At 34.2% G+C, this 25789-nt stretch overlaps 1 protein-coding gene across 1 annotated transcript in view; it reads left to right on the forward strand.

Moving 5' to 3' along the window:
- SASS6 (SAS-6 centriolar assembly protein) overlaps positions 1–25789 on the forward strand; it is a 49678-nt gene that overhangs the window by 15424 nt on the left and 8465 nt on the right. The window contains exons 8-14 of the mRNA XM_061183801.1: positions 9794–9985; positions 12551–12745; positions 12877–12966; positions 13045–13224; positions 13655–13736; positions 14436–14572; positions 16374–16502. Coding sequence (XP_061039784.1) covers positions 9794–9985; positions 12551–12745; positions 12877–12966; positions 13045–13224; positions 13655–13736; positions 14436–14572; positions 16374–16502 — 1005 coding nt within the window. The remainder of the gene's footprint in view (positions 1–9793; positions 9986–12550; positions 12746–12876; positions 12967–13044; positions 13225–13654; positions 13737–14435; positions 14573–16373; positions 16503–25789) is intronic.

A 25789-nucleotide genomic window follows, 5' to 3' on the forward strand; every position in this document is an offset into this window, starting at 1 on the left:
CTTCTATAATTTTCTTGTTGAATTTAACTTTTTAATCTGTTTGGAGTATATTTTTCTGGAGTATGAGATGGATTTTTTTTGGCATATAGTCAGTGAGTTCCAATACCATATTTTCCAGTGATTTAAAATGCAACCTTTAATATATACTAAATTCCTTTATTTATTTGGTCTTGTTTCTGGGCCATTGGGTAGAACTGATATCCTTGGAATTTTCTTGTCCAGTGTAGAGAAATATCTCTTCATTTATTTGAAGAGATATTTCTTATTTGTTTAAAACAGGTTTATAGTTTACTGTTTATTTACCTCCTTTTTCTCTTTCTTTTTCTCTTTTACAGTTCTTGTTAAATGTTTTTGCCTAGAGATTTTACAGATTTTTGCTCTATAAATGGGACCATCTATCACACCCCACTACTGTGATAATTTCTAAGTGTTTATTGCTTATGTGTATTAATGTCATACCCATTAATTCTAGGTTATATTTACAAATTTGCATTTTAATTTACATATTCTGTTAGTTTTAGAGATTCTCTTAGGTTTTTCTGGTAGATATGTAAACTATAAAAAATGGTAATTTATCTCTTCCAAGATTTATATCTTTTTTTTCTTATGCAGAGAAATGATAAATAATAGTGGAATCCTTATCTTGTTTCAGTTTTTTAAAAATTTTTATTTTATATTGAAGTACAGTTGATTTACAGTATTGTGTTAGTTTCAGGTGTATAGCAAGGTGATTTCAGTTATATATATATATGTATATCCATTCTTTTTCAGAGTCTTTTCCCATATAGGTTATTACAGAATTATTGAGTAGAGTTCCGTGTGCTATACAGTAGGTCCTTGTTGATTATCTGTTTTATATATAGTAGTGTGTATGTTAATCCCAAACTCCTAATCTATCTCTACCCACCTCCTTTCCCCTTTGGTAACCATAAGTTTGTTTTCAAAGTCTGTGAGTCTGTTTCCGTTTTGTAAATAAGTTTATTTGTATCATTTTTTTAGATTCCACATATAAGTGATATCATGTGGTATTTGTCTTTGTCTGTCTGACTTTCTTCACGTAGTATGATAATCTTTAGGTCCATCCATGTTGCTGCAAATGGCATTATTTCATTCTTCTTTATGGCTAAGATTCCGCTGTATATAAGTACCACATCTTCTTTATCCATTCCTCTATCAATGGACATTTAGGTTGCTTCCATGTCTTGGCTACTGTAAATAGTGCTGCAGTGAATATTGGGGTACATGTATCTTTTCAAATTATGGTTTTCTCCAGATATATGCCCAGGAGTGGGATTGCTGGGTCATATGGTAGCTCTATTTTTAGTTTTTTAAGGACCCTCCATACTACTCTCCATAGTGGTTGTACCAATTTACATTCCCACCAACAGTGTAGGAGGGTTCCCTTTTCTCCACACCCTCTCCAGCATTTACTGTTTGTAGACTTTTTATTACTGGTGTGAGGTGATAGATACCTCACTGTAGTTTTGATTTGCATTTCTCTAATAATTAGTGATGTTGAGCTTCTTTTCATATGCTTTTTGACCATTTGTATGTCTTCTTTGGAGCAATGTCTACTTAGGTCTTCTGCCCATTTTTTGACTGGGTTGTTTGTTTTTTGATATTGAGCTGTATGAGCTGTTTGTATATTTTGGAGATTTATCCCTTATTGGTTGCTTCATTTGCAAATATTTTCTCCCATTCTGTCGGTTGTCTTTTCATTTTGTTTGTGGTTTCCTTAGCTGTGCAAAAGCTTTTAAGTTTCATTAGGTCCCATTTGTTTATTTTTGTTTTTATTTTCATTACTCTAGGAGGTGGATCCAAAAAGATCTTGCTGTGATTTATGTCAAAGAGTGTTCTGCCTATGTTTTCCTCTAAGAGTTTTATAGTATCCGGTCTTACATTTAGGTTTTTAATCCATTTTGAGTTTATTTTTCTGTATGGTGTTAGAGAATGTTCTAATTTCATTCTTTTACATGTAGCTGTCCAGTTTTCCCAGCACCACTTATTGAAGAGACTGTCTTTTTTTTCTCCATTGTATATTCTTAACTCCTTTGTTATAGATTAATTGACCATAGGTGTGTGGGTTTATTTCTGGGCTTTCTATCCTGTTCCATTGATCTATATTTCTGTTTTTGTGCCAGTACCATAGTGTTTTGATGACTGTAGCTTCATAGTATAGTCTGAAGTCAGGGAGCTGGATTCTTCAAGCTCCATTTTTCTTTCTCAGGATTGCTTTGGCTATTTGGGGTCTTTTGTATTTCCATACAAATTGTAAAATTTTTTGTTCTAGTTCTATGAAAAATGCCATTGGTAATTTGATTGTTATTGTATTGAATCTGTAGATTGCCTTGGGTAGTATAGTCATTTTGACAATATTGATTCTTCCAATCCAAGAACATGGTATATCTTTCCATCTGTTTGTGTCATCTTCGATTCTTTCATCAGCATCTTATAGTTTTCAGAGTACCGGTCTTTTTCCTCCTTAGGTAGATTTATTACTAGGTATTTTATTCTTTGATGAGATGGTAAATGGGATTGATTCCTTAATTTCTCTTTCTGATCTTTCATTGTCAGTGTATAGACATGCAAGAGATTTCTGTGTATTAATTTTGGTAAGTTAATCTTTTTTGGTAAATAGCTAAAATATCTCTCCAGTAGGTATGATGTTTGCTCTGCTTTTGAGAAAGTTTTCTTCTTTCTGGCTTCCAAAGAGTGCTAAGTCAGATGAAGTGACTTTTGGGGATTTAACCAAACAATCATTTTTCTCACTTTAATAGTAAAATAATGATAATAATAGATTTCCAAAAGTGGAACCATTTTTGAATTCAGAGGATAATATTTAGTCAAAGATTTTTAATATCCTGTTGAATCAGTTTGCTAATATTTAATTTGGGACATTTGTATATATATTCACACATGAGATTGGTCTGAGATTACTATTATCTTGCACTCTATCTTAGTCTGCTAATTAAAATTATGCATTTTGGACTATGGTATTAGAATTATGCTAGCGTCAGGAAAGGTATGAAAACATTTTCTGGTTTTCTCTATGCTTTGGAACAGTCAAATAATGAAGAATTATCTGTTCCTTGAAGGCCTGATAGAATTAGCCTTTTATCATTTGGGTCTGATGTCTTTTTTTTTTTTTTGACAATTTTTCTTTTTTAACATCTTTATTGGAGTATAATTGCTTTACATTGTTGTATTAGATGCTGCTGTATAACATAGTGAATCAGCTATACGTATACATATATCCCCATATCCCCTCCCTCTTGCGTCTCCCTCCCACCCTCCCTATCCCACCCCTCTAGGTGGTCACAAAGCATGAGCTGATCTCCCTGTGCTATGTGGTGCTTCCCACTAGCTATCTGTTTTATATTTGGTAGTGTATATATGTCAGTGCCACTCTCTCACTTAGTCTCAGCTTACCCTTCCCCCTCCCCACATCCTCAAGTCCATTCTCAAAGTCTGCATCTTTATTCCTGCCCTGCCCCTAGGTTCTTCAGAACCTTTTTTGTTTTGTTTTGTTTTTTAGACTCCATATATATGTGTTAGCATACTGTATTTGTTTTTCTCTTTCTGACTGACTTCACTCTGTATGACAGACTCTAGGTCCATCCACCTAACTACAAATAACTCAATTTCATTTCTTTTTATGGCTGAGTAATATTCCATTGTATATACGTGCCACATCTTCTTTATTCATTCATCTGTCGATGGACACTTAGGTTGCTACCATGTCCTGGCTATTGTAAACAGTGCTGCAATGAACATTGTGGTACATGACTCTTTTTGAATTATGGTTTTCTCAGAGTATATGCCCAGTAGTGGGATTGCTGGGTCATATGGTAGTTCTAGTTTTAGTTTTTTAAGGAACCTCCATACTGTTCTCCATAGTGACTGTCAATTTACATTCCCACCAACAGTGTAAGAGGGTTCCCTTTTCTCCACACCTTCTCCAGCATTTATTGTTTGTAGATTTTTTGTTGATGGCCATTCTGACCGGTGTGAGGTGATACCTCATTGTAGTTTTGATTTGCATTTCTCTAATGATTAGTGATGTTGAGCACCTTTCATGTGTTTGTTGGCAATCTGTATATCTTCTTTGGAGAAATGTCTATTTAGGTCTTCTGCCCATTTTTTGATTGGATTGTTTGTTTTTTTGATATTGAGCTGCATGGTCTGCTTGTATATTTGGGAGATTAATCCTTGTCTGTTGCTTTGTTTGCAAATATTTTCTCCCATTCTGAGGGTTGTCTTTTCCTCTTGTTTATGGTTTCCTTTGCTGTGCAAAAGCTTTGAAGTTTCATTAGGTCCCATTTGTTTATTTTTGTTTTTATTTCCATTTCTCTAGGAAGTAGGTCAAAAAGGATCTTGCTGTGATTTATGTCATAGAGTGTTCTGCCTATGTTTTCCTCTAAGAGTTTTATAATGTCTGGTCTTACATTTAGGTCTTTAATCCATTTTGAGTTTATTTTTGTGTATGGTGTTAGGGAGTGTTCTAATTTCATTCTTTTACATATAGCTGTCCAGTTTTCCCAGCACCACTTGTTGAAGAGGCTGTCTTTCCTCCATTGTATATTCTTGTCTCCTTTATCAAAGATAAGGTGACTGTATGTGCGTGGGTTTATCTCTGGGCTTTCTATCTTGTTCCATTGATCTATATTTCTGTTTTTGTGCCAGTACCATACTGTCTTGATTACTGTAGCTTTGTAGTATAGTCTGAAGTCAGGGAGCCTGATTCCTCCAGCTCCATTTTTCTTTCTCAAGATTGCTTTGGCTATTTGGGGTCTTTTGTGTTTCCATACAAATTGTGAAATTTTTTGTTCTAGTTATGTGAAAAATGCCATTGGTAGTTTGATAGAGATTGCATTGAATCTATAGATTGCTTTGGGTAGTATAGTCATTTTCACAATGTTGATTCTTCCAATCCAAGAACATGGTGTATCTCTCCATCTGTTTGTATCATCGCTAATTTCTTTCATCAGTGTCTTATAGTTTTCTGCATACAAGTCTTTTGTCTCCCTAGGTAGATTTATTCCTAGGTATTTTATTCTTTTTTGTTGCGATGGTAAATGCGAGTGTTTCCTTGATTTCTCTTTCAGATATTTCATCATTAGTGTACAGGAATGCAAGAGATTTCTGTGCATTAATTTTGTGTCCTGCTACTTTACCATATTTATTGATTAGTTCTAGTAGTTTTCTGGTAGCATCTTTAGGATTCTCTGTGTATAGTATCATGTCATCTGCAGACAGTGACAGTTTTACTTCTTTTCCTATTTGGAATTCCTTTTATTTCTTTTTCTTCTCTGATTGCTGTGGCTAAAACTTCCAAAACTATGTTGAATAATAGCGGTGAGAGTGGGCAACCTTGTCTTGTTCCTGATCTTAGTGGAAATGGTTTCGGTTTTTCACCATTGAGAGCGATGTTGGCTGTGGGTTTGTCATATGTGGCCTTTATTATGTTGAGGTAAGTTCCCTCTGTGCCTACTTTCTGGAGAGTTTTTATTGTAAATGGGTGTTGAATTTTGTTGAAAGCTTTTTCTGCATCTATTGAGATTATCATATGGTTTTTATCCTTCAATTTGCTGATATGGTGTATCACATTGATTGATTTGCATATAATGAAGGGATAAAACCCCACTTCATCATGGTGTATGATCGAGTGGGGATTCCTGGGATAAACCCCACTTGATCATGGTGTATGATCCTTTTAATGTGCTGCTGGCTTCTGTTTGCTAGTATTTTGTTGAGGATTTTTGCATCTGTGTTCATCAGTGATATTGGCCTGTAGTTTTCTTTTTTTGTGACATCTTTGTCTGGTTTTGGTATCAGAAGTCTCTGAGACCGCCCTCAGTTCTTTTCATTCTTTTTTCTTTATTCTGCTCTGTGGTAGTTATTTCCACTATTTTATCTTCCAGGTCACTTATCTGTTCTGCTGCCTCAGTTACTCTGCTATATGATTCCTCCTAGAGAATTTTTAATTTCATTTATTGTGTTGTTCATCATTGTTTGCTTGCTCTTTAGTTCTTCTAGGTCCTTGTTAAATGCTTCTTGTATTTTCTCCATTCTGTTTCCAAGATTTTGGATCATCTTTACTATCATTACTCTGAATTCTTTTTCAGGTAGACTGCCTCTTTCCTCTTCATTTGTTTGTTGTGGGTTTTTACCTTGCTCCTTCATCTGCTGCGTATTTCTCTGTCTTCTCATTTTACTTAACTTCCTGTGTTTGGGGTCTCCTTTTTGCAGGCTGCAGGTTCGTAGTTCTGCTGTTTTTGGTGTCTGCCCCCAGTGTGTAAGGTTGGTTCAGTGACTTGTGTAGGCTTCCTGGTGGAGGGGACTGGTGCCTGTGTTCTGGTGGATGAGGCTGGATCTTGTCTTTCTGGTGGGCAGGACCATATCCGGTGGTGTGTTTTGGGGTGTCTGTGAACTTAGTATGATTTTAGCCTCTCTGCTAATGGGTGGGGTTGTGTTCCTGTCTTGCTAGTTGTTTGGCATGGCATGTCCAGCACTGTAGCTTGCTGGTCATTGAGTGGAGCTGGGTCTTAGTGTTGAGATGGAGATCTCTGGGAGATCTCTCACTGATTGATATTATGTGGGGCCAGGAGGTCTCTGGTGGTCCAGTGTCCTGAACTCGGCTCTCCCACTTCAGAGGCTGAGGCCTGACACCTGGCTGGAGCATCAAGACCCTGTCAGCCACATGGCTGGAGTGCCTTGACAGTAGGAGAAGCTGACCTGCAGTGGCTCTCCTGCGCTGCACATTAGAATCACCTGTTTCTTCCTTGTTTTGCCCCAAAGGCAGTGTTCCACAGAAAAACAGTAGCCTTGAAAATAGTCACAGCTCTAAGACAGCTTTTTTTTTCCCTTTGTGCTTAGTCGGGTTTCACTTGCTCACAGTGGGCCACGTGCAGAGGCCTTGCACCCGGCTCTTCTGACCGGAGTTCCTAGTGCGGAATGGCTACTGCCAGCACCTCAGCTCAGGCGGGCCGTGTGCATGGGTCTGATGCCTTTTTAAGACATTTTTCTTTAGGTTCTTTTCTGATTTCCTTCATGATTATTGGTCCTTTTGGATTTTCTGTTTTTTCTTGAGTTAGTTATGTTAGTTATATTTCCTTAAAAAGCCATGTATTTCATCTTTATGTTTAAATGTATTAGTAAAATATCTTATATGTTGTTTTATGATTTTTAAAGTCTTCATACCATTTCTCTTACGTTCTTAATGTCTTTCTTTAATGAGACTTGATTGGTTTTTTGTAGTATTTTTAAAGAACCAGTTTTTTCTTTCATTAATTAGTTCTACACCATCTCCCCGCCCACCCCAATTTCATTAATTTCTATTGTTTACTAAAGTTTTTTTGTCTCTATTTTCAAACAAGTTAGGTTTTAAAAGTCTCATAATAAGTGTATTTGTTTATAACACCAAAATGACTAAAGGATTTTTTTGCATTCCTTACTGCATTTCTAATAGGATTGTGAATCAGTCCTTTGAGACTTTAAAACCAAGCAAGCCACTCTTCTCTTCCTGCTGATAGTCTATAGGGCAGTGATTTTAAGACTTTAGTGTGCATCAGAATCACCTGAAATAAACAAAGTAGAAAATGTAAATATTGTAATCCTATCCATTACACTTTTTAAAACAATAGCTCCAAAATTCTGATTATCGCTGGGATAAAGCCAGTTCTTTATTTTTATAATCTTTGGTCTCTGTTGCCTTCAGTGTGTTTGATTACCCTCTTAGACAGTTACAGTTGGCATCTGTACCAGTTTGCTCATTGTTGTTTTTTTTTTCTTGATTGCTCTTTGAGTGTTTTCTTCCAAGGTTGCATTTTCAGTTTTATGTGGACTCTTTTTTTCTGTTTTCTCTCTTTTTCTTCCTTCTTCTCTCAATTTCAGTTTTCCAAAAATGAGGAATTCTTAAAATAGTTATGTAAAATTCCCAAAGTATTTTATGAGAGAGACACTCTCCTGGTTTTGTGGTAGGAATTTTTGAATGGGTACAACTTTTCTGGAATGCAGTTTTGGAGCTAGTATCAAGCTTTATATTTGTTTACATATTTTTGACCTATAATTGATCATAAGGAATAATCTGAATTTGGATGTATGCTTACGTACAAAAATATTAACCATAGTTTTATTTGTAATTGCAAAAAATTGGAAACTCAGTATCCATAGTAGAGCAGGGGTTAATTGCATTATGGTATAGCCATGGGATAGAATATTGTGCAGCTATTAAAAGTATTTACAAAGAGTTTTTTTAATGATGTGAGGAGGTGCAAATGCTAAAGGATTAAAAAGCATGATTAAATTGTGTAAACAGGTTGGTCTCATTTTGTTAAATTTAACTATGTGTGTTATGTGTGTATGTGTGGTGTCAGTATAAGTGTATAAATGACTTGAAAGGAATATTCCTAAATATTTAGAATGACTCCTTGGATGAGATTATCGGTTATTTGTGATTTCTTTCTTTATGCCTTTAAGAGAATGTGTAACTTTCATAATCAGAAAAATACTCTTTATTTTTAAAATGTATTTAGGATTTGATAGTGTTCATCAACAGAAATTATTATTTAAAATTTTTTAAATTTGGTATTGAAAGATTCTTTAAATTCTATAGTGCTTTACAGTTTTTAAAGTTTCACATACATAATTTTATATAATCCCATAATAACCCTTTTTTAATCCTCTAACCCTATATAGCCCCTCCTCCTTCCCTCTCCTCACTGATAACCACTAGTTTGTTCTTTATATCTGTGAGTCTGCTTCTTTTTTGTTTTATTCACTAGTCTGCTGTATTTTTTAGATTCCACATATAAGTGATATCATACAGTATTTTTCTTTCTCTGACTTATTTCATTTAGCATAATGCCCTCCAAGTCCAATGACAGAAATTATTAAGATAGATTAGTGGTATGATTCAAAGAGGTACCAGAGATTTCAGAGTTACAACTATGTTCAAATTTTATTGTTGGTAAAATGTAACAGCTAAATGTAAGACTGAGCAATACCTTGTCAATTTTACAAGTTTAGATGTTTCTTTCATTAGAAGACATATATACTGGTTGTTAAAAAACTGAAACTGGGGCTTCCCTGGTGGCGCAGTGGTTGAGAGTCTGCCTGCCAATGCAGGGGACATAGGTTCGAGCCCTGATCTGGGAGGATCCCACATGCCGCGGAGCAGCTAGGCCCGTGAGCCACAATTGCTGAGCCTGCGCATCTGGAGCCTGTGCTCCGCAACAAGAGAGGCCGCGATAATGAGAGGCCCGCGCACCGCGGTGAAGAGTGGCCCCCACTTGTGGCAACTAGAGAAAGCCCTCGCACAGAAACGAAGACCCAACACAGCCATAAATAAATAAATAAATAAATAAATAAATAAATAAGCCCAAAGTTAAAAAAAAAAAAAAAAACTGAAACAGTATAATGTGGTTTAAAGCAAATACTGAAACTTCCTTATGTACCTGCTCATTTTTTTTCTCAGAAATAGGTTCACACTATATATACTATTTTGCAATTTGCTTTTTTCTTTTTTAACTTAACCCTATATCATTCTTCCCTTAATTTGAAGACCATTATGTCTAAACATGTGGGTTTAGGAGAAGAAGAAATTATGAACAAGATCATAGTGGTAAATTTGACTTTGTTGACTTTTCTTTTTCATGAAATCCATAATTGAAAATAGATTCTCTTAAAAGCAAGGAAATCTTATGAAGAAGAATAATTAAGATTTTTTTTTTCAAATCTCATATATGTATTTTTTTTCCTTTGAATTTTGGTACTGTATTTTATTATATAATAGGCACAGGTTCGATACCAACAGCAGCATGAACAACAGAAAAAAGATTTAGAAATCCTCCATCAACGAAACATCCAGCAGCTACAAAACAGATTGTCTGAGTTAGAATCTGCTAATAAAGACCTCACTGAAAGGAAATATAAAGGAGACTCTACCATCAGAGAACTTAAAACAAAACTGTCTGGTGTTGAAGAGGTATGGAACGTTGGGGTTGGTCTTTCCACCCCCCAATTTAAAAGCACAGTTTAATTTGATTTTAATTTGTTTACTTTATTACGTGTACGGGTGGTGTTCTGGATGCTCTGCAAGGATCTCTTGTAGTTTTAGGGTAGTCAGTTCAGACAATACGAAAAAAATTGAGAATCCGAAATCTAATAAAATGGACTAATTGAGAACAGCACTAAGGTAAACTTGGATATTTTTAGTTGGGGCCTTGAGGAGCAGCTCATTGACACAGCCCTCAGATCTCTCAGTGTACTTTCAACATCAGCACAGTGTCTGTGGCTCAGGGTGCTCAGTGTTGGCAGGGCTGGTTCTTTCTTTCAGTCTACTCAACATATTAAATAACTATATGAAGTTTAGTGTCTAGAAATAATAATGCTAATAATAGAAATGATAATAGCTAATGCTTACTGAACACTGTTTTATGTGCTTTGCATATATATTAACTCATTTAATTCTTATAACAATTATTTTAAAGAAGGTACTGTTATTATCCCCATCTTACAGATGATGAAACTAAGGCACAGAGAGCTTAAGTAACTTGCCCAAGTTGGCATGGCCATAAGTAGAAAAGTGAGGATTGAAATCCTTTATTTACCTGTCTCTAGTACTACCTTGTTCTTTTAGGCAACAGAGACCATTTAAAATATTTTGCTATAGTGGTACTTCTGTTGATACTTTGGCAGTGATGATAGACTCCTTCCTAGCATTATTATACATTATTGTCATATGAGTTATTAGAAAACATATGTAGATTTTGTTAAGTCTGTCCTGTTTAAATGTAAAGATCTCCAGTGTTATTCTAGCTCACAAGACATCCAACTCCATTTCACCAGTCTGTTATGCTTAGAAACTCTAAAGCCTGACTGATTTTATGTTCAGATCCTCACAGCATTCTGCCCTAACAGATGTCTTCAGTCCTTCTCACTACCCCTTTCACCTTTCACACCAGTTAGTAAAACATTTCAGCCTGCATAGTATAGTACATTGGATAGTGAATGCTTCATTATAATGCTATGTGGTTTCTTCTGTTTTAGCACTGACACTGGCCAGTGTATAAACAGTGTGCTTTGTTATGTTGATTTTCATATAATGTAATCAAAATATTTCTTCCAAGGTTTGCATAAGACTTGCAAATTATGAGTCCTGGGAATTTTCTTTTTTAAACTTCTGAGTATTGTTACCTAATTATGTTAAATTATACCTTTTAGAGATTAGTACCCTAAAGTTAATAATTACTACCATTTTTTAGGTATTTACTATGTGCCAGGCAATATGCTAAGTAGTTTATGTAAGGGTTTTTGTGAAGATGAAATTAAATAATTTATGAGGTGTTGTTTCTATTCTACGAATAAGGGAACTGAAGTTTAAGGAGGTTAAGTAATTCCCAGGGTCACACAGAAGAGCCAGGATTTGTATTCTAAGTCTGCCTGATAGCAGAGTCTGTGCTTCTAAAACCACTATGGTATAATACTCTAAAATTATTTTGTAACGTTTTTGTTAAAATCGAAAACTAACTAGGAATACTACATACTGGACTTTAGTATAGTATACTGGCAACATTTGACCTGATATTAGCTGATTGAGATGTGATCTAGTATACATTTTTTTTTAAATCTATTTTTTAATATTATTTTTCATATTTTCCATTATGGTTTATTATAGGTTATTGAATATAGTTCCCTGTGGTATACATTAGGACCTTGTTATTTATCTGTTTTATACATAGTAGTTTGTATCTGCTAATCCTAAACTCCTAATTTATAGCCAGCCTGCCCCCCGGCTTCCCCTTTGGTAACCATAAGTTTGTTTTCTATGTCTATGAGTCTGTTTCTGTTTTGTAAATATGTTCATTTGTATCATATTTTGGATTCCACTTATAAGTGATATCATATAGTATTTCTCTTTCTGACTTCACTTAGTATGATAATCTGTTTTTATTTAGCAATTATTGTCAGTTAACAATATCTCATGATTCCTTGCTACCCTTGGAAACAGTTGAAGAGCTCAGGCCATCTCTCACACTAATGAAATCAGAATCTCTTGGGCATGGTACCAGGCATCAGTAGTTTTTAAAGCTTTCCCGGTGATTTCAATATGCAGACTAGATTGAGAGTCACTGCTTTGGTGGTAGAATGATAGGGCTTTCTTTTTATTTATATATTTTACGTATTTTGAAATTCTGTTATAATGAGCATTTATTAGCTAAGTGATTTTTTTAAAACTGTAAATTTCAAGACATCAGAAAATTCTTGTTACTGGTTTTCAAAAGTTCTAGTAATTTATTCATAAATAAGGATTGTTTTATTTTCCATTGTTGTCGTTGCATTAGATACTAGTGTATTTTACAATTATATTTCAAATCTACAAGTTACATATGCCTTTAGAGAGACCTTCATTTCTTTAAAAGAACACCAGTACTAGAACTTTAAAGTTATTAAAGACTTTTTTTTCTATTTTAAATACCTTAATTATAAATTACCGGACCAGCCAACTTCCCTTTTTCATAATGCAACTTTTTTTTTTTTACTCCTCTAGGAGCTCCAGCGGGCTAAGCAAGAAGTCCTCTCTTTGCGAAGAGAGAATTCTACACTTGATGCTGAGTGCCATGAAAAAGAAAAGCATATTAATCAGCTACAAACAAAAGTGGCTGTTCTAGAACAGGAAATCAAGGATAAGGATCAGCTTGTTTTAAGAACAAAAGAAGCATTTGATACAATCCAGGAACAAAAGGTCTATTTTAAAATTTTCTAAACAAATTGATGGTTTATAAATGATCTATAAATGATCACATTTATAAATGATGCTTTTCCTAAATAAACACAGACTTCCTAATTATTCATGTTTTTAAAAATATGTATCAGGTGGCTTTAGAAGAAAATGGTGAGAAAAATCAGGTACAACTAGGAAAACTTGAAGCTACAATAAAATCATTATCAGCTGAACTTCTTAAGGTTTGTTTTTAAAAACTTAATAGAATATTGATATTTCATTGGATTATGTAGAGATGTACATATGAAGTTCTTTTACAGGCAAATGAAATTATCAAAAAGTTGCAAGGGGATCTGAAGACCTTAATGGGTAAATTGAAACTGAAGAATACAGTAACTATTCAGCAAGAGAAACTCTTGGCTGAGAAGGAAGAAAAATTACAAAAGGAACAAAAAGAATTACAAGATGTTGGACAGTCTCTCCGAATTAAAGAGCAAGAGGTAGTTAATATTTTATATTTTTGCGTGTGTGACTATTTGCAAAGCATAATGAATGTCCTCATGTACTTTTAAAACTTCTACTTCGTTATATTAGAGAATAGTTTTGGCTTTTTTCCCCCAAAAGAACATGACTATAATCAACAGAACTTAATAACCTATTTCAGTTTGAAAAGTTAGTTATCATGACTCAAATACCTTGAGTGTTCATACGTATATATGTGTATGTATATGTGTGTATATATGTAATTATATGTATATATTTTATTTCACTGCTGAGCTAATTCCTTTCTTATTTAATAGTAATTAATAGTTGTTAATTATTTAATGAATACATTTAATGAATACATTTAATGAATTATTTAATGAATACATTTCTTCAGTCTTTGTTTTAGCCTTTATTATGCTTAATATAAGGATTAACATATTTCAGGTATGCAAATTACAAGAACAATTAGAAGCTACAGTTCAAAAACTTGAAGAAAGCAAACAGCTTCTAAAAAATAATGAGAAGTGTAAGTATTTTACCTTTTTATGTAAATGAGGTTCGTAGCTTTATTCTTAACCTGAAATTTTTATTTGAATTCATAAGTCTAGGTAAATCAAGGTACTGCTATATACAAATAATCTGCTTTAAATGTACCATCTTAATGTCTTTGCTGTAGTAAATTATATCAACTGTCCTGTAACAGTTACCATCATTATTAAAAAAAAACCCTATTACATGTGTCAGTAACCCAAAATTAAGTGTTGAAAATATTAACTATAATTTACTATTTAAATTCTTTACTACTACTTGTTACAATTGCTGTGTTTACCTACTGGTAATAGTATGAACTATTTGAAACAAAAATATGAGATTAAGCCTTTAACATTTTCTCAGTTTCTAATATTGATTATGAGAAATAAGAGTTTGATTTTTAAATAAACTGGAAGGTATCATTCTGGAAATGAAAGCCTTTAAAGAGATCCTTGACTAGCAGAAATATGTGCTTCTGATAGTAAAAGAATAAGGAGTCCTATGTGGCAGTTGCTAAAATAAGAATATTTAATGACAAAAATTTAGGTGAACTTATGTTGTTCTCCTGTGATATAAGGTAGTTTTAAAAACTTAAAATTAAAAAAATTTCAATATAATTTTTAAATATTTAAAATTATTAGAAAAATAAAAATATTCAAAATTCTTTACCTTGTTTCTTGTTCTTTTATTTAAGTAATCACATGGTTAAATAAAGAATTAAATGAAAATCAGCTAGTGAGAAAGCAAGATGTATTGGGACCTTCAACCACTCCACCTGTACATTCTAGTATCAACACCATCAGAAGTGGAATTTCTCCTAACTCTAATGTGGTAAGATTTAAATTAAGATGTTGTGAGTGGTCTTAGTAAATTTTCTAAAACAAACATATTTCCAGATTGTTAGGTGCTGGTACCTAATATGACTAGAGTCCTACGATTTTTAGCACTGAAGTAGAGTTTAAGTTCCATTTGGAAGTGGGACATAAAGGTACACTTATTCTTAACAAAGAGGCTATATTTTAAGGGTACACTTCTTTGTAAGATTTTAATGGATATTGAAATTACTCAGTATTAACTAATGCCAAATGTGCTGAAAAACGGTTAACACACACACAGAGTATTTAGGAGGCCTCAGTAAGGGAGAACAAGATATGGGCTCAAGTTTGGCACTGTAGTGGAGGAGCCTAATCTGAATTCTATTAGAAGAAAAAGAGAGAAAGAAAAACCCTATTACCAGGCTTGTCAGCTCTAGATTCTGGAAGAAACTCGTTAGAGTTTTTTAGCTCCGAGTACCTGGATCTGGCTTGGTATTATCAGCTAGGTCTAGGGATTGCTGGGAGCTGACCTTGCACTCAGAGCGAGGTTTTGGGGTTCTCCTGCTGAACATAAACAGTTTCACAGAATATGAGCATCAGGCAAGGCCACTCTCTGACTGTGATGGATCAAGACAAAAACAAGACCACTTCATAATCATGTCTGAACACAGACAAGACTATGACATTGCCAAACCACAAAAATGGGCAAGTATCCTTCTATCCTGGCTAAAGTGAGTGACTGCTGCTCATTACTAATTATAGCTTCAGCCTTAATACATTCATCCTACCTTATTAGATAAGATTTATTCAGATACCCAGTCATATAGTTATCCCTGTTTCTTGATAGCGTGCAGTCCACAGCAAAGCCCCATGTTCTTAAACTGTTCCTTAACTCACCTAACACATGACTAAGTCCAATAAATAACTCCCTTTTAACACTGTCTTACTGAGACACCTCTCTTACTAGGTTCCACGTGGTGTGTAGTCTTCCTTGTTGCAAAGAGTGTGTACACCTCTAGATTTGTTTCTGGTGGTCTTTGACTGGAGGGCGTTGGCAGAGGATTTAAAATGCAAATCCATAATAGAATTTTTAATCTACTCTAGTAAATGAGATAGTACTTGATGTTTAAAGGGAAAGGATTTGTGCTAATTTGGGAAAAGGTGCAGAATGAAGTGCCTGGTACTGAATTACGAACTTGAAAAAACTTGACAGGCTTAACCTCAATGACTGATGATAAATAGCTGAGTAAAGGGTATTTTTGTCGTACAGCCACTTTTGTACATGAGTGCTTATTAAGATTTGTGTTGTAATTGTCCTCTTGTAAAAACAAACTTTTCATGATGTTCGTTAATGGTGGTGTCACTATATTGAAAATTAGTGGTAGAGCAAATTATTTGTAAGAACACAAATACTGTTTTTACTCAGTCTGGCAGAAAATTATTTTTATTTTATCCCTTATTGGCCTTTTGATCTATGACTACCCCTCAACCCCCTTTTCAGTAATTTGAGGCCTCGAGGGAACCAAGATGGTTCAGAGGTCTTTGTTTTACTTCAGTTCAAAGGCAGGTCCAGTGGTTTTGTTTTGTCTAAGCTTGCAAAGCCACTCTGAAAAGCCCTCTGGGCCAAAGGTATTCCAGCCTCGTGATATATTATATAATTAAGCAGAGTTTTGTGGTGTCATGATAAACAAAATCGGCTTCTGAGATAGTGTCCTTAACTGTTAGTTATTATAACAGATGCTAATGCCTCCTGGATCACCAAATACCATTTAGAACTAATTTCTCATCCTTAACCTTTTTTATGCTTTTATTTTTAGGTTGAGAGTAGACTGACTTACCCAACTTGTGGGATTGGTTATCCTGTCTCCTCTGCATTTGCATTCCAGAATACCTTTCCTCATCCTATAGCTGCCAAAAATACCATCCACCCAGTTTCAGGACCAAAGGTAGCCAATTCTAATACCTTTTTTTAAAAAAAAATAGCAATTTATTTTTTAATTTAAAAAATTAATTTATTCTTTGATCAGTTGCTAAGTGTATTAGGTGATGTATTAGATGAATATATTTCTGAATATCTAGTGTATATGCTTACAGGAAATACTATCTACATTATATGATTTTTTTTGAGTCACTATAATTTATAATAATCTAGATACCAGTATGTTTAAACTTTTTTTATTCCTGTTCAGCCTCTCCATTTTTATTCATTCTTCTCCTTATATCTTCTACAACTCTCAAACTTATCTAGGATTACTGACTTCATACTGCCGGTATATTAGCTGTGGTGACATTTTGGATCCCATTGTCAGAATTTAAGGGTCTGATGGGCAGGGTTATAACAAGTTATAAAATGTAGTTCTGGCAACATTATCTCAAATAGCACACGCTTAGCAATCCCTCCAAACCTTGATTTATTTGCGAAGGCTTTTTTCTGCTCACTTGAGTTTTTCATCATTGTTATTACTGTCTTAGATATATACACTGTTTTCACATGTATTATAATTCTATTTTCACTGTAATTTAATCCACCCAGATGAGCTCCTGATTCTGTTTTCATTCCTAACTTCAGGTCCAAATTGATTTTTTTTCCTAAATCATGGAGACAAACATTTTTGAAAAGAATATTTTATAAAAGGTAGAATTGAGGACTTTGAAACTGCTATTATAAACTCTTTCTCAAATTAGTTTTGGGCTGCCCTAAAAATAAGTGTGCTGTGTTGCTTAGGCATGTACTTCTTTTTAGCCGTAACCTTATTAATTACTATTTGGAGCTATTGAGAATTCTCAGTGAAATGAGAATGGAGCCTGAGTTTTTATGCTTAGAATGTTATTATGTAAAGAGTATTTAGTTGCATTTAATTGGCTTTTCTTATACTGCTTATTGAAAATTAGATATGTGTAATCAAAGGAATACTGTTGTTTTTAAATAAATATCAGTATGCTCAAGTGTGCTTACATCTTGGTATCAGTTTTTTCTTGAGAATTATTATCAAATTCACAATTGCTTTTTTATTTTAAACAGCTTTCCAGGAATATATATAATGTCCAAAATGAGGACAGGAACTACTACAGATAATTGCTTAGTTGGTAGGACTAAATATGACTTATAAGATTACCTTTCTTATAGCTCTTCTGGAATCGGAGGAATCATTATAACAATCCTGTTCTTAAATACTGACTCAAGACTTTCAGTGTCTCCTATATTATTGATCTCCATATTCTTTTGATATGCATCCCTAACAACAACAACCAAAAAACCCTAATACTAACAAAACACTTTGAGCTTGAATTTCTGATACATGAATATTTATTTATTTGTGAATTGAATGCATATACTACTCAATTATAATGGTTAAAAACATGGAATCTGTTGTTAGAGTTTAAATCCTGCCTCTGTCAGTATGAAGTTGGGCAAGCCAGTAACAAACAAAAAACAATATCCAACTGTTGTGTTTCAGTTTCTCCATTTGTAAAGTGGAGCAATAATTTTATCTATCTTACTGGATTATTGTGAGTGTTAAGTGAGCTGCTGCATTTGCTTAGAATAGTGCCTGGTACATAAGTGCTTCATTAATGTTACCTGTTGTTATTAATAATAAAAAGTATTCCAAAATAGAAATTAAAGAATGAGATTAAAAAATGTGTATAAATCAAAGTTAAAAGATTTTCTTCTCATACCCCAGTGGGTGGTTGTAATCACTGCCTGCTATGGAGACCACTAATCTAGGTAGTCTTGTGCTAGCAGCTATGGCGATTAAAACATGTTCTTTTTAGTTGCGGTAAAAAAAAAAAAAAAAATTATTTAATGACATTGAATCTGTGATATACCTGATTTCTTAAAATGTTACTGTCAAGATTTAGTACATTCAAGTAGTTGTTTAACTGTGAGGATGTAGAATAACATGAGTTAAATTAAGAAAGAAACAAAATCATGCTGAAGGAAACACATAGGAGTGTTTTAAAAGATTGTGCCATGCTGACAAATAGAAAGATCACTTGATACTTTTAAAGCAAAATAGACAAAATAACTTGTTTCTTCACTTTTATTTTTGAAGACAGTAATCTCTAAGGATTCATTCATTCAGTATATATTTAATGAATGTCTGCTGTGGCTAGACATTGTTCTAGTTGCAAGAGATATAGCAGTGAACAAGACAAAGTACAGTTTGTGGTGAAACACCATTATGATGGTAAACTGTGGTATCTTTCAGACTAACCTTTTATTAAAGAGGAGATGTTATTTGATGTCAAAGAAAGTACTTGTGACAGAATCTCTTAAAAACTTTAGAGTATCTGATTCTGATTCTTTTTGTGTGGCGTAAATTCACAAAGTCAAACATGATCAGATTTCATCCTGGAGATTATGAAGTAGGTGAGGGATTTTCTGCAGTAAGAAAGGAACTGAGATCAGATGATTGATTAATTTTTGATAGTGTTTAGCCCAGAGTGTGTATTCAGAGACAGATTTTATCTAGAGAGAGCATTTCTCAGTTTGATTAACCACCTCATTCCACAGATGGTTCTAAATTAATTTTTATTTCTTTTGTATTAACTATTTAAAAAATAGATAAAAATATATGAGCATGGGAAGCTCCCAAATATTTAAGAGGATGTATTGTCTAAATGTACCTCCTGTGGTCCCTAGTCCCCTCCTCAGAGAAAAAATCCTGGGAGTTTTTTGTGATATATTCGAAAAATACTTAAAATATATACAAGGATATATGTATATGTCTGTATGTTTGTATACATGAGTGTTGGTATAGATAAGCATACATAGTACATGTCCACTGTTCTATACCTTGCTTTTTTCGTTTAACAGTATTATCATGGTACAGGTCCATTTTCATGTATTAGAATGTAAGTTTTTGCTTGCTTGTTTGTTTTTAATAACTTAGAAGTATTCCAGTATATGGATGTACTATAATTTAATAGTGCTCTGTTAATGGATGATTAAGTTGTTTTCAGTCTAGATAGTCATACATGTTTCAGCAGTTATCTTTGTATATACTTCTTTGTGGCTTTGTACAAATAGATTTGTAGGATAAATTCTTTTTTTTTTAATTAATTTTTATTGGAGTATAGTTGCTTTACAATGTTGTGTTAGTTTCTGCTGTGCAGCAAAGTAAATCAGTTGTACGTATACATATATCCACTCGTTTTTTAGATTTCCTTCCCATTTAGGTCACTACAGAGCATTGAGCAGAGTACCCTGTGCTATACAGTAGGTTCTCATTAGTTATCTATTTTATACATAATAGTGCATATGTGTCAATCGCAATCTCCCAGTTCATCCCACCCCCTCTTCCCCGCTTGGTAACCATAAGTTTGTTCTCTACATCTGTGACTCTATTTCTGCTTTGAAAATAAGCTCATCTGTACCATTTTTCTAGATTCTACATATAAGGGATATTATATGATATTTGTTTTTCTCTTTCTGACTTACTTCACTCTGTATGACATTCTCTGCGGCAGTCCATGTCTCTGCACATGGCACAATATCGTTCCTTTTTATGGCTGACTAATATTCCATTGTATATATGTACCACATCTTTATCCATTCCTCTGTCAGTGGACATTTAGGTTGCTTCCATGTCCTGGCTATTGTAAATAGTGCTGCAATGAACATTGGGGTGCATGCATCCTTTCGAATTCTGGTTTTCTCTGGTTATATGCCTAGAAGTGGAATTGCTGGGTCATATGGTAGCTCTATTTTTAGTTTTTTAACGAACCTCCATACTGTTCTCCATAGTGGCTGTACCAATTTACATTCCCACCAACAGTGCAAGAGGGTTCCCTTTTCTCCACACATTCTCCAGCATTTATTGTTTGTAGATTTTTTGATGATGGCCATTCTGACCGGTGTGAGGTGATACCTCATTGTAGGTTTGATTTGCATTTCTCTAATAATTAGTGATGTTGAACATCTTTTCAAGTGTTTGTTGGCCATCTGTATGTCTTCTTTGGAGAAATGTCTATTTAGGTCTTCTGCCCATTTTTTGATTGGGTTGTTTCCTTTTTTGATATTGAGCTGCATGAGCTGTTTGTGTATTTTGGAAATTAGTCCCTTGTCAGTTGCTTCGTTTGCAAATATTTCTCCCATTCTGTGGGTTGTCTTTTCGTTTTGTTTATGGCTTCCTTTGCTGTGCAAAAGCTTTTAAGTTTCATTAGGTCCCATTTGTTTATTTTTGCTTTTATTTTCATTATTGTAGGTGGTGGATCAAAAAAGATCTTGCTGTGATTGATGTCAAGGAGTGTTCTACCTATATTTTCCTCTAAGAGTTTTATAGTATCCGGTCTTACATTTAGGTCCTTAATCCATTTTGAGTTTGTTTTTGTGTGTGGTGTTAGGGAGTGTTCTAATTTCATTCTTCTACACATAGCTGTCCAGTTTTCCCAGCACCATTTATTGAAGAGACTCTCTTTTCTCCATTATATATTCTTGCCTCGTTTGTCATAGGTTAGGTGGCCCTAGGTGCATGGGTTTATCTCTGTTCCATGGATCTGTATTTCTGTTTTTGGGCTAGTACTATACTGTTTGATGACTGTAGCTTCATAGTATAGTCTGAAGTCAGGGAGCCTGATTCCTCCAGCTCTGTTCTTCTTTCTCAAGATTGCTTTGGCTGTTTGGGGTCTTTTGTATTTCCATACAAATTGTAAAATTTTTTGTTCTAGTTCTGTGAAAAATGCCCTTGGTAATTTGATAGCGATTGCATTGAGTCTGTAGGTTGCTGTGGGCAGTATAGTCATTTTCACAATATTAATTCTTCCAATCCAAGAACATGTTATATCTCTCCATCTGTTTGTGTCATCTTTGATTTCTTTCATCAGTATCTTATAGTTTTCTGAGTATAGGTCTTTGGCTCCTTATAGGTTTATTCCTAGGTTTTTTATTCTTTTTGATGTGATGGTAAATAGGATTGTTTCCTTAATCTCTCTTTCTGATCTTTTGTTGTTAGTGTATAGGAATGCAAGAGATTTCTTTGCGTTAATTTTGTATCCTGCAACTTTATCAAATTCATTGATTAGCTCTAGTAGTTTTCTGGTAGCATCTTTAGGATTTTCTATGTATAGTATCATGTCATCTGCAAACAGTGACAGTTTTACTTCTTGTTTTCCAATATGGATTCCTTTTATTCCTTTTTCTTCTCTAATAGCTGTAGCTGGGACTTCAAAACTATGTTGAATAAAAGTGGTGAGAATGGACATCCTTGTCTTATTCCTGATCCTAGAGGAAATGCTTTCAGCTTTTCACTATGGAGTATGATGTTAGCTGTAGGTTTGTCTTATATGTCCTTTATTATGTTGAGGTAGGTTCCCTCTAAGCCCGCTTTCTGGGGAGTTTTTATCATAAGTGGGTGTTGAATTTTGTCAAAAGCTTTTTCTGCATCTATTGAGATGGTCATATGGTTTTGATCTTCAGTTTGTTAATGTGGTGTATCACATTGATTCGTGTATATTGAAGAATCGTTGCATCCCTGGGATAAATCCCACTTGATCATGGTGTATGATCCTTTTAATGTGTTGTTGGATTCAGTTTGCTAGTATTTTGTTGAGGATTTTTGTGTCTATGTTCATCAGTGATATTGGCCTGTAATTTTTTTTGTGTGATGTCTTTGTCTGGTTTTGGTATCAGGGTGATGGTGGCCTCGTAGAATGAGCTTGGGAGTGTTCCTTCCTCCGCAATTTTTTGGAAGAGTTTTAGAAGGGTAGGTGTTAATTCTTCTTTAAATGTTTCGTAGAATTCACCTGTGAAGCCATCTGGCCGTGGACGTTTGTTTGTTGGAAGATTTTTAATCACAGTTTCAATTTCAGTACTTGTGATTGGTCTGTTCATATTTTCTATTTCTTCCTGTTTCAGACTTAGAAGGTTGTATCTTTCTAAGAATTTGTCCATTTCTTCTAGGTTGTCCATTTTATTGGCGTGTAGTTGCTTGTAGTAATCTCTTATGATCCTTTGTATTTCTGTGGTGTCCATTGCAACTTCTCCCGTTTCATTTCTAATTTTATTGATTTGGATCCTGTCCCTTTTTTTCTTGATGAGTCTGGCTAATAATGGTTTATCAATTTTGTTTATCTTCTCAAAGAACCAGCTTTTAGTTTCATTGATCTTTGCTATTGTTTTCTTCATCTCTATTTCATTTATTTCTGCTCTGATCTTTATGATTTCTCTCCTTCTACTAACTTTGGGTTTTGTTTGTTCTTCTCTAGTCGCTTTAGGTGTAAGGATAGGTTGTTTATTTGAGATTTTTCTTGTTTCTTGAAGTAGGATTATATTGCTATAAACTTCCCTCTTAGAACTGCTTTTGCTGCGTCCCATAGGTTTTGGATTGTCATGTTTTCATTGTCATTTGTCTCTAGGTATTTTTTTATTTCTTCTTTGATTTCTTCAGTGATCCATTGATTATTTAGTAACATATTGTTTAGCCTTCATGTGTTTGTGTTCTTTACACTTTTTTTCCCTATAATTGATTTCTAATTTCATAGCGTTGTGGTCGGAAAACATGCTTGATATGATTTCAGTTTTCTTAAATTTACCGAGGCTTGATTTGTGACCCAAGATGTGATCTATCCTGAAGAATGTTCCATGTGCACTTGAGAAGAAAGCGTATTCTGCTGCTTTCGGATGGAATGTCCTGTAAATATCCATTAAATCTATCTGTTGTAATGTGTCATTTAAGGCTTGTGTTTCCTTATTAATTTTCTGTCTGGATGATCTATCCATTGGTGTAAGTGCGGTGTTAAAGTCCCCCACTGTTATTGTGTTACTGTTGATTTCCCCATTTATGGCTGTTAGCATTTGCCTTATGTATTGAGGTGTACCTATGTTGGGTGCATATGTATTTACTGTAGGACAAATTCTTAAAAGTAACTAGGTCAGAGGCATTTTGCCTATCTAGTGACTGATGTTAACATTGCCCTGATTATTAAGTGAGGAACATCTTTTTATGTATCTATGGATTATGTTTCCTCTTCTGTATAATTTCTCTTCATTTCTTTTATTCATTTTCTGTTTGGGATGTTTAACCCCTGTAAGATGGCATCATAAGTGTTCTTTTTTTTTTTTTTTTTTTTTTTTTTTTTAAATACATGGCTTTAAATTTATTTATTTATTTATTTAGACTGTGGTGGGTCTTCGTTTCTGTGCGAGGGCTTTCTCCAGTTGCGGCGAGCGGGGGCCACTCTTCATCGCGGTGCGCGGGCCTCTCCCGTTGCGGAGCACAGGCTCCAGACGCGCAGGCTCAGCAGTTGTGGCTCACGGGGCTAGCCGCTCCGCGGCATGTGGGATCTTCCCGGACCGGGGCACGAACCCGTGTCCCCTGCATTGGCAGGCGGACTCTTAACCACTGCGCCACCAGGGAAGCCCATAAGTGTTCTTTATATATTCTGAACATTCACTGGTCTGCTGTTGGTTTTATATGTTAACTGTTATTATTTTCCAAATTTTGGATTATCTTTTTACTCTTTTTAAGGTGCCTTTTTAAAAAATTTAAAACTTCATTATAGTTCATACATGCAATCCTCCCATGCTTAAGTTTACAGTTCAATAATTTCAGTCAGTTTATAGAGTTGTGGAACCATCATGACAGTCTAGTTTTGAGCATTTACATTTCCCCAAAATGTTCCTTAGTGCTTTTTTGCAGTTAATCCACACTCTTGCCCCCAGCCCTAGGCAACTACTGATCTGCTTTCTGTCTCTATAAATTTGCCTTTCTGCATTTCAGATGAATAGAATCATACATTATGTCTGCTTTCACTCAGCATGACTTTTTTGAGCTTTATCCAGGTGGTAGTGTGTATCAGTAGTTCATTCTTTTAATTGCTCAGTAGTATTTCGTTGTATGGGTATACAACAACTTGCTTATCCATACATTCATCAACTGATGAACATTCAGGTCATTTTCAGCTTTTGGGTATTACAAATAAAGCTATGAACATTTGTGTACAAGTCTTTGTATTTCTCTGGGGTGAGTACCTAGGAATGGATTGGCTGACGATATATATTTGATTTTTAAGAACCTACCACACTTTTCCAAAGTGGTTGTGCCATTTACCACTAGCAGTCTGAGAGTTCAAGTTCTATATCCTTATCAACACTTGATATGGTCAATTGTTTAATTTCAGGCATTCTAGTAGATGTGTAGAAGTATCTTGTGATTTTAGCATGCATTTCCCTAAAAGCTAATGAGGTTGAGAGCAGTTTTTTATGTGTGTGTTTGACATCAGTATATCTGCTTTGGTGAAATATCTATTTGAATCTTTTGCCTGCTTTAAAATTAGGTTGTTTCTCTTGAGTTATGAGTTCTTTAAATATTCTGGATACAAGTCCTTTATCAGATAAATGTTTGCAAATATTTCTTCCAGTCTGTGGCTTCTCTTTTATTTTCTCTTTTGAAGAACAAAAAGTTTTTAATTTGATGAAGTCTAGTTTACCAAATTTTTTTCTTTAGTTGATGATGCTTTTGGAGTCGTATCTAAGAACTCTGTGCAACCACAGGTGGAAAATAAGATCTATGATCCATTGTGAGTTACTTTTTTATGTATAGTATGAGTTTTATGTATGGAATGAGGTAAGGGTCTTGGGTTTTTTTGTTTTGTTTTGGCATGTGGATATCCAGTTCTCTCAGTAACAGTTGTTAAAGACTTGATTTAGGCAAATCATTTGACCATAAATGTAAGAATTTCTGGACTCTTAATTCTGTTTCATTGATTGTCTATCCTTGTGCCAATACCACACTGTCATGATTACTGTGACTTAATAATATTAAGTTTTGAAATTGAGTAGTATAAATCCACCAACTCTCTTTTTCAAACTTGTTTTATTATTTTAGATACTTTATATTTCCATATAAATGTTTGGATTCAGCTTGTCAACTTCTACAAAATAGCCTGCTTGAATTTTGATAGGGTATATAGAATTTATAGATCAATTTTGGAAGAAATGTCATTTTGACAATATTTTGTTTTTAAATCCATGAATGTTAATATGCCTCTCCATTTATTTAAGTATCCTTTAATTTCTCTCATCAGTGTTTTGCAGTTTTCAATGTCAAATTCTGCATTTCTTTTATTAAATTTATTCCTAAGTATTTTACTCATTTTGATGCTATTGTGAATGTAATTGTTTTATTAATTACTTTCTCAGAATATTCATTGATGCTGTATACAAATGTAATTGATTTTTGTATATTGACCTTGTATCCTGAAAATTGCTATACTCATTTGTTAAACTCAT

This window comes from Eubalaena glacialis, chromosome 3, assembly GCF_028564815.1.
Source record: "Eubalaena glacialis isolate mEubGla1 chromosome 3, mEubGla1.1.hap2.+ XY, whole genome shotgun sequence".
In the NCBI taxonomy this organism is placed as follows: Eukaryota; Metazoa; Chordata; class Mammalia; order Artiodactyla; family Balaenidae; genus Eubalaena; species Eubalaena glacialis.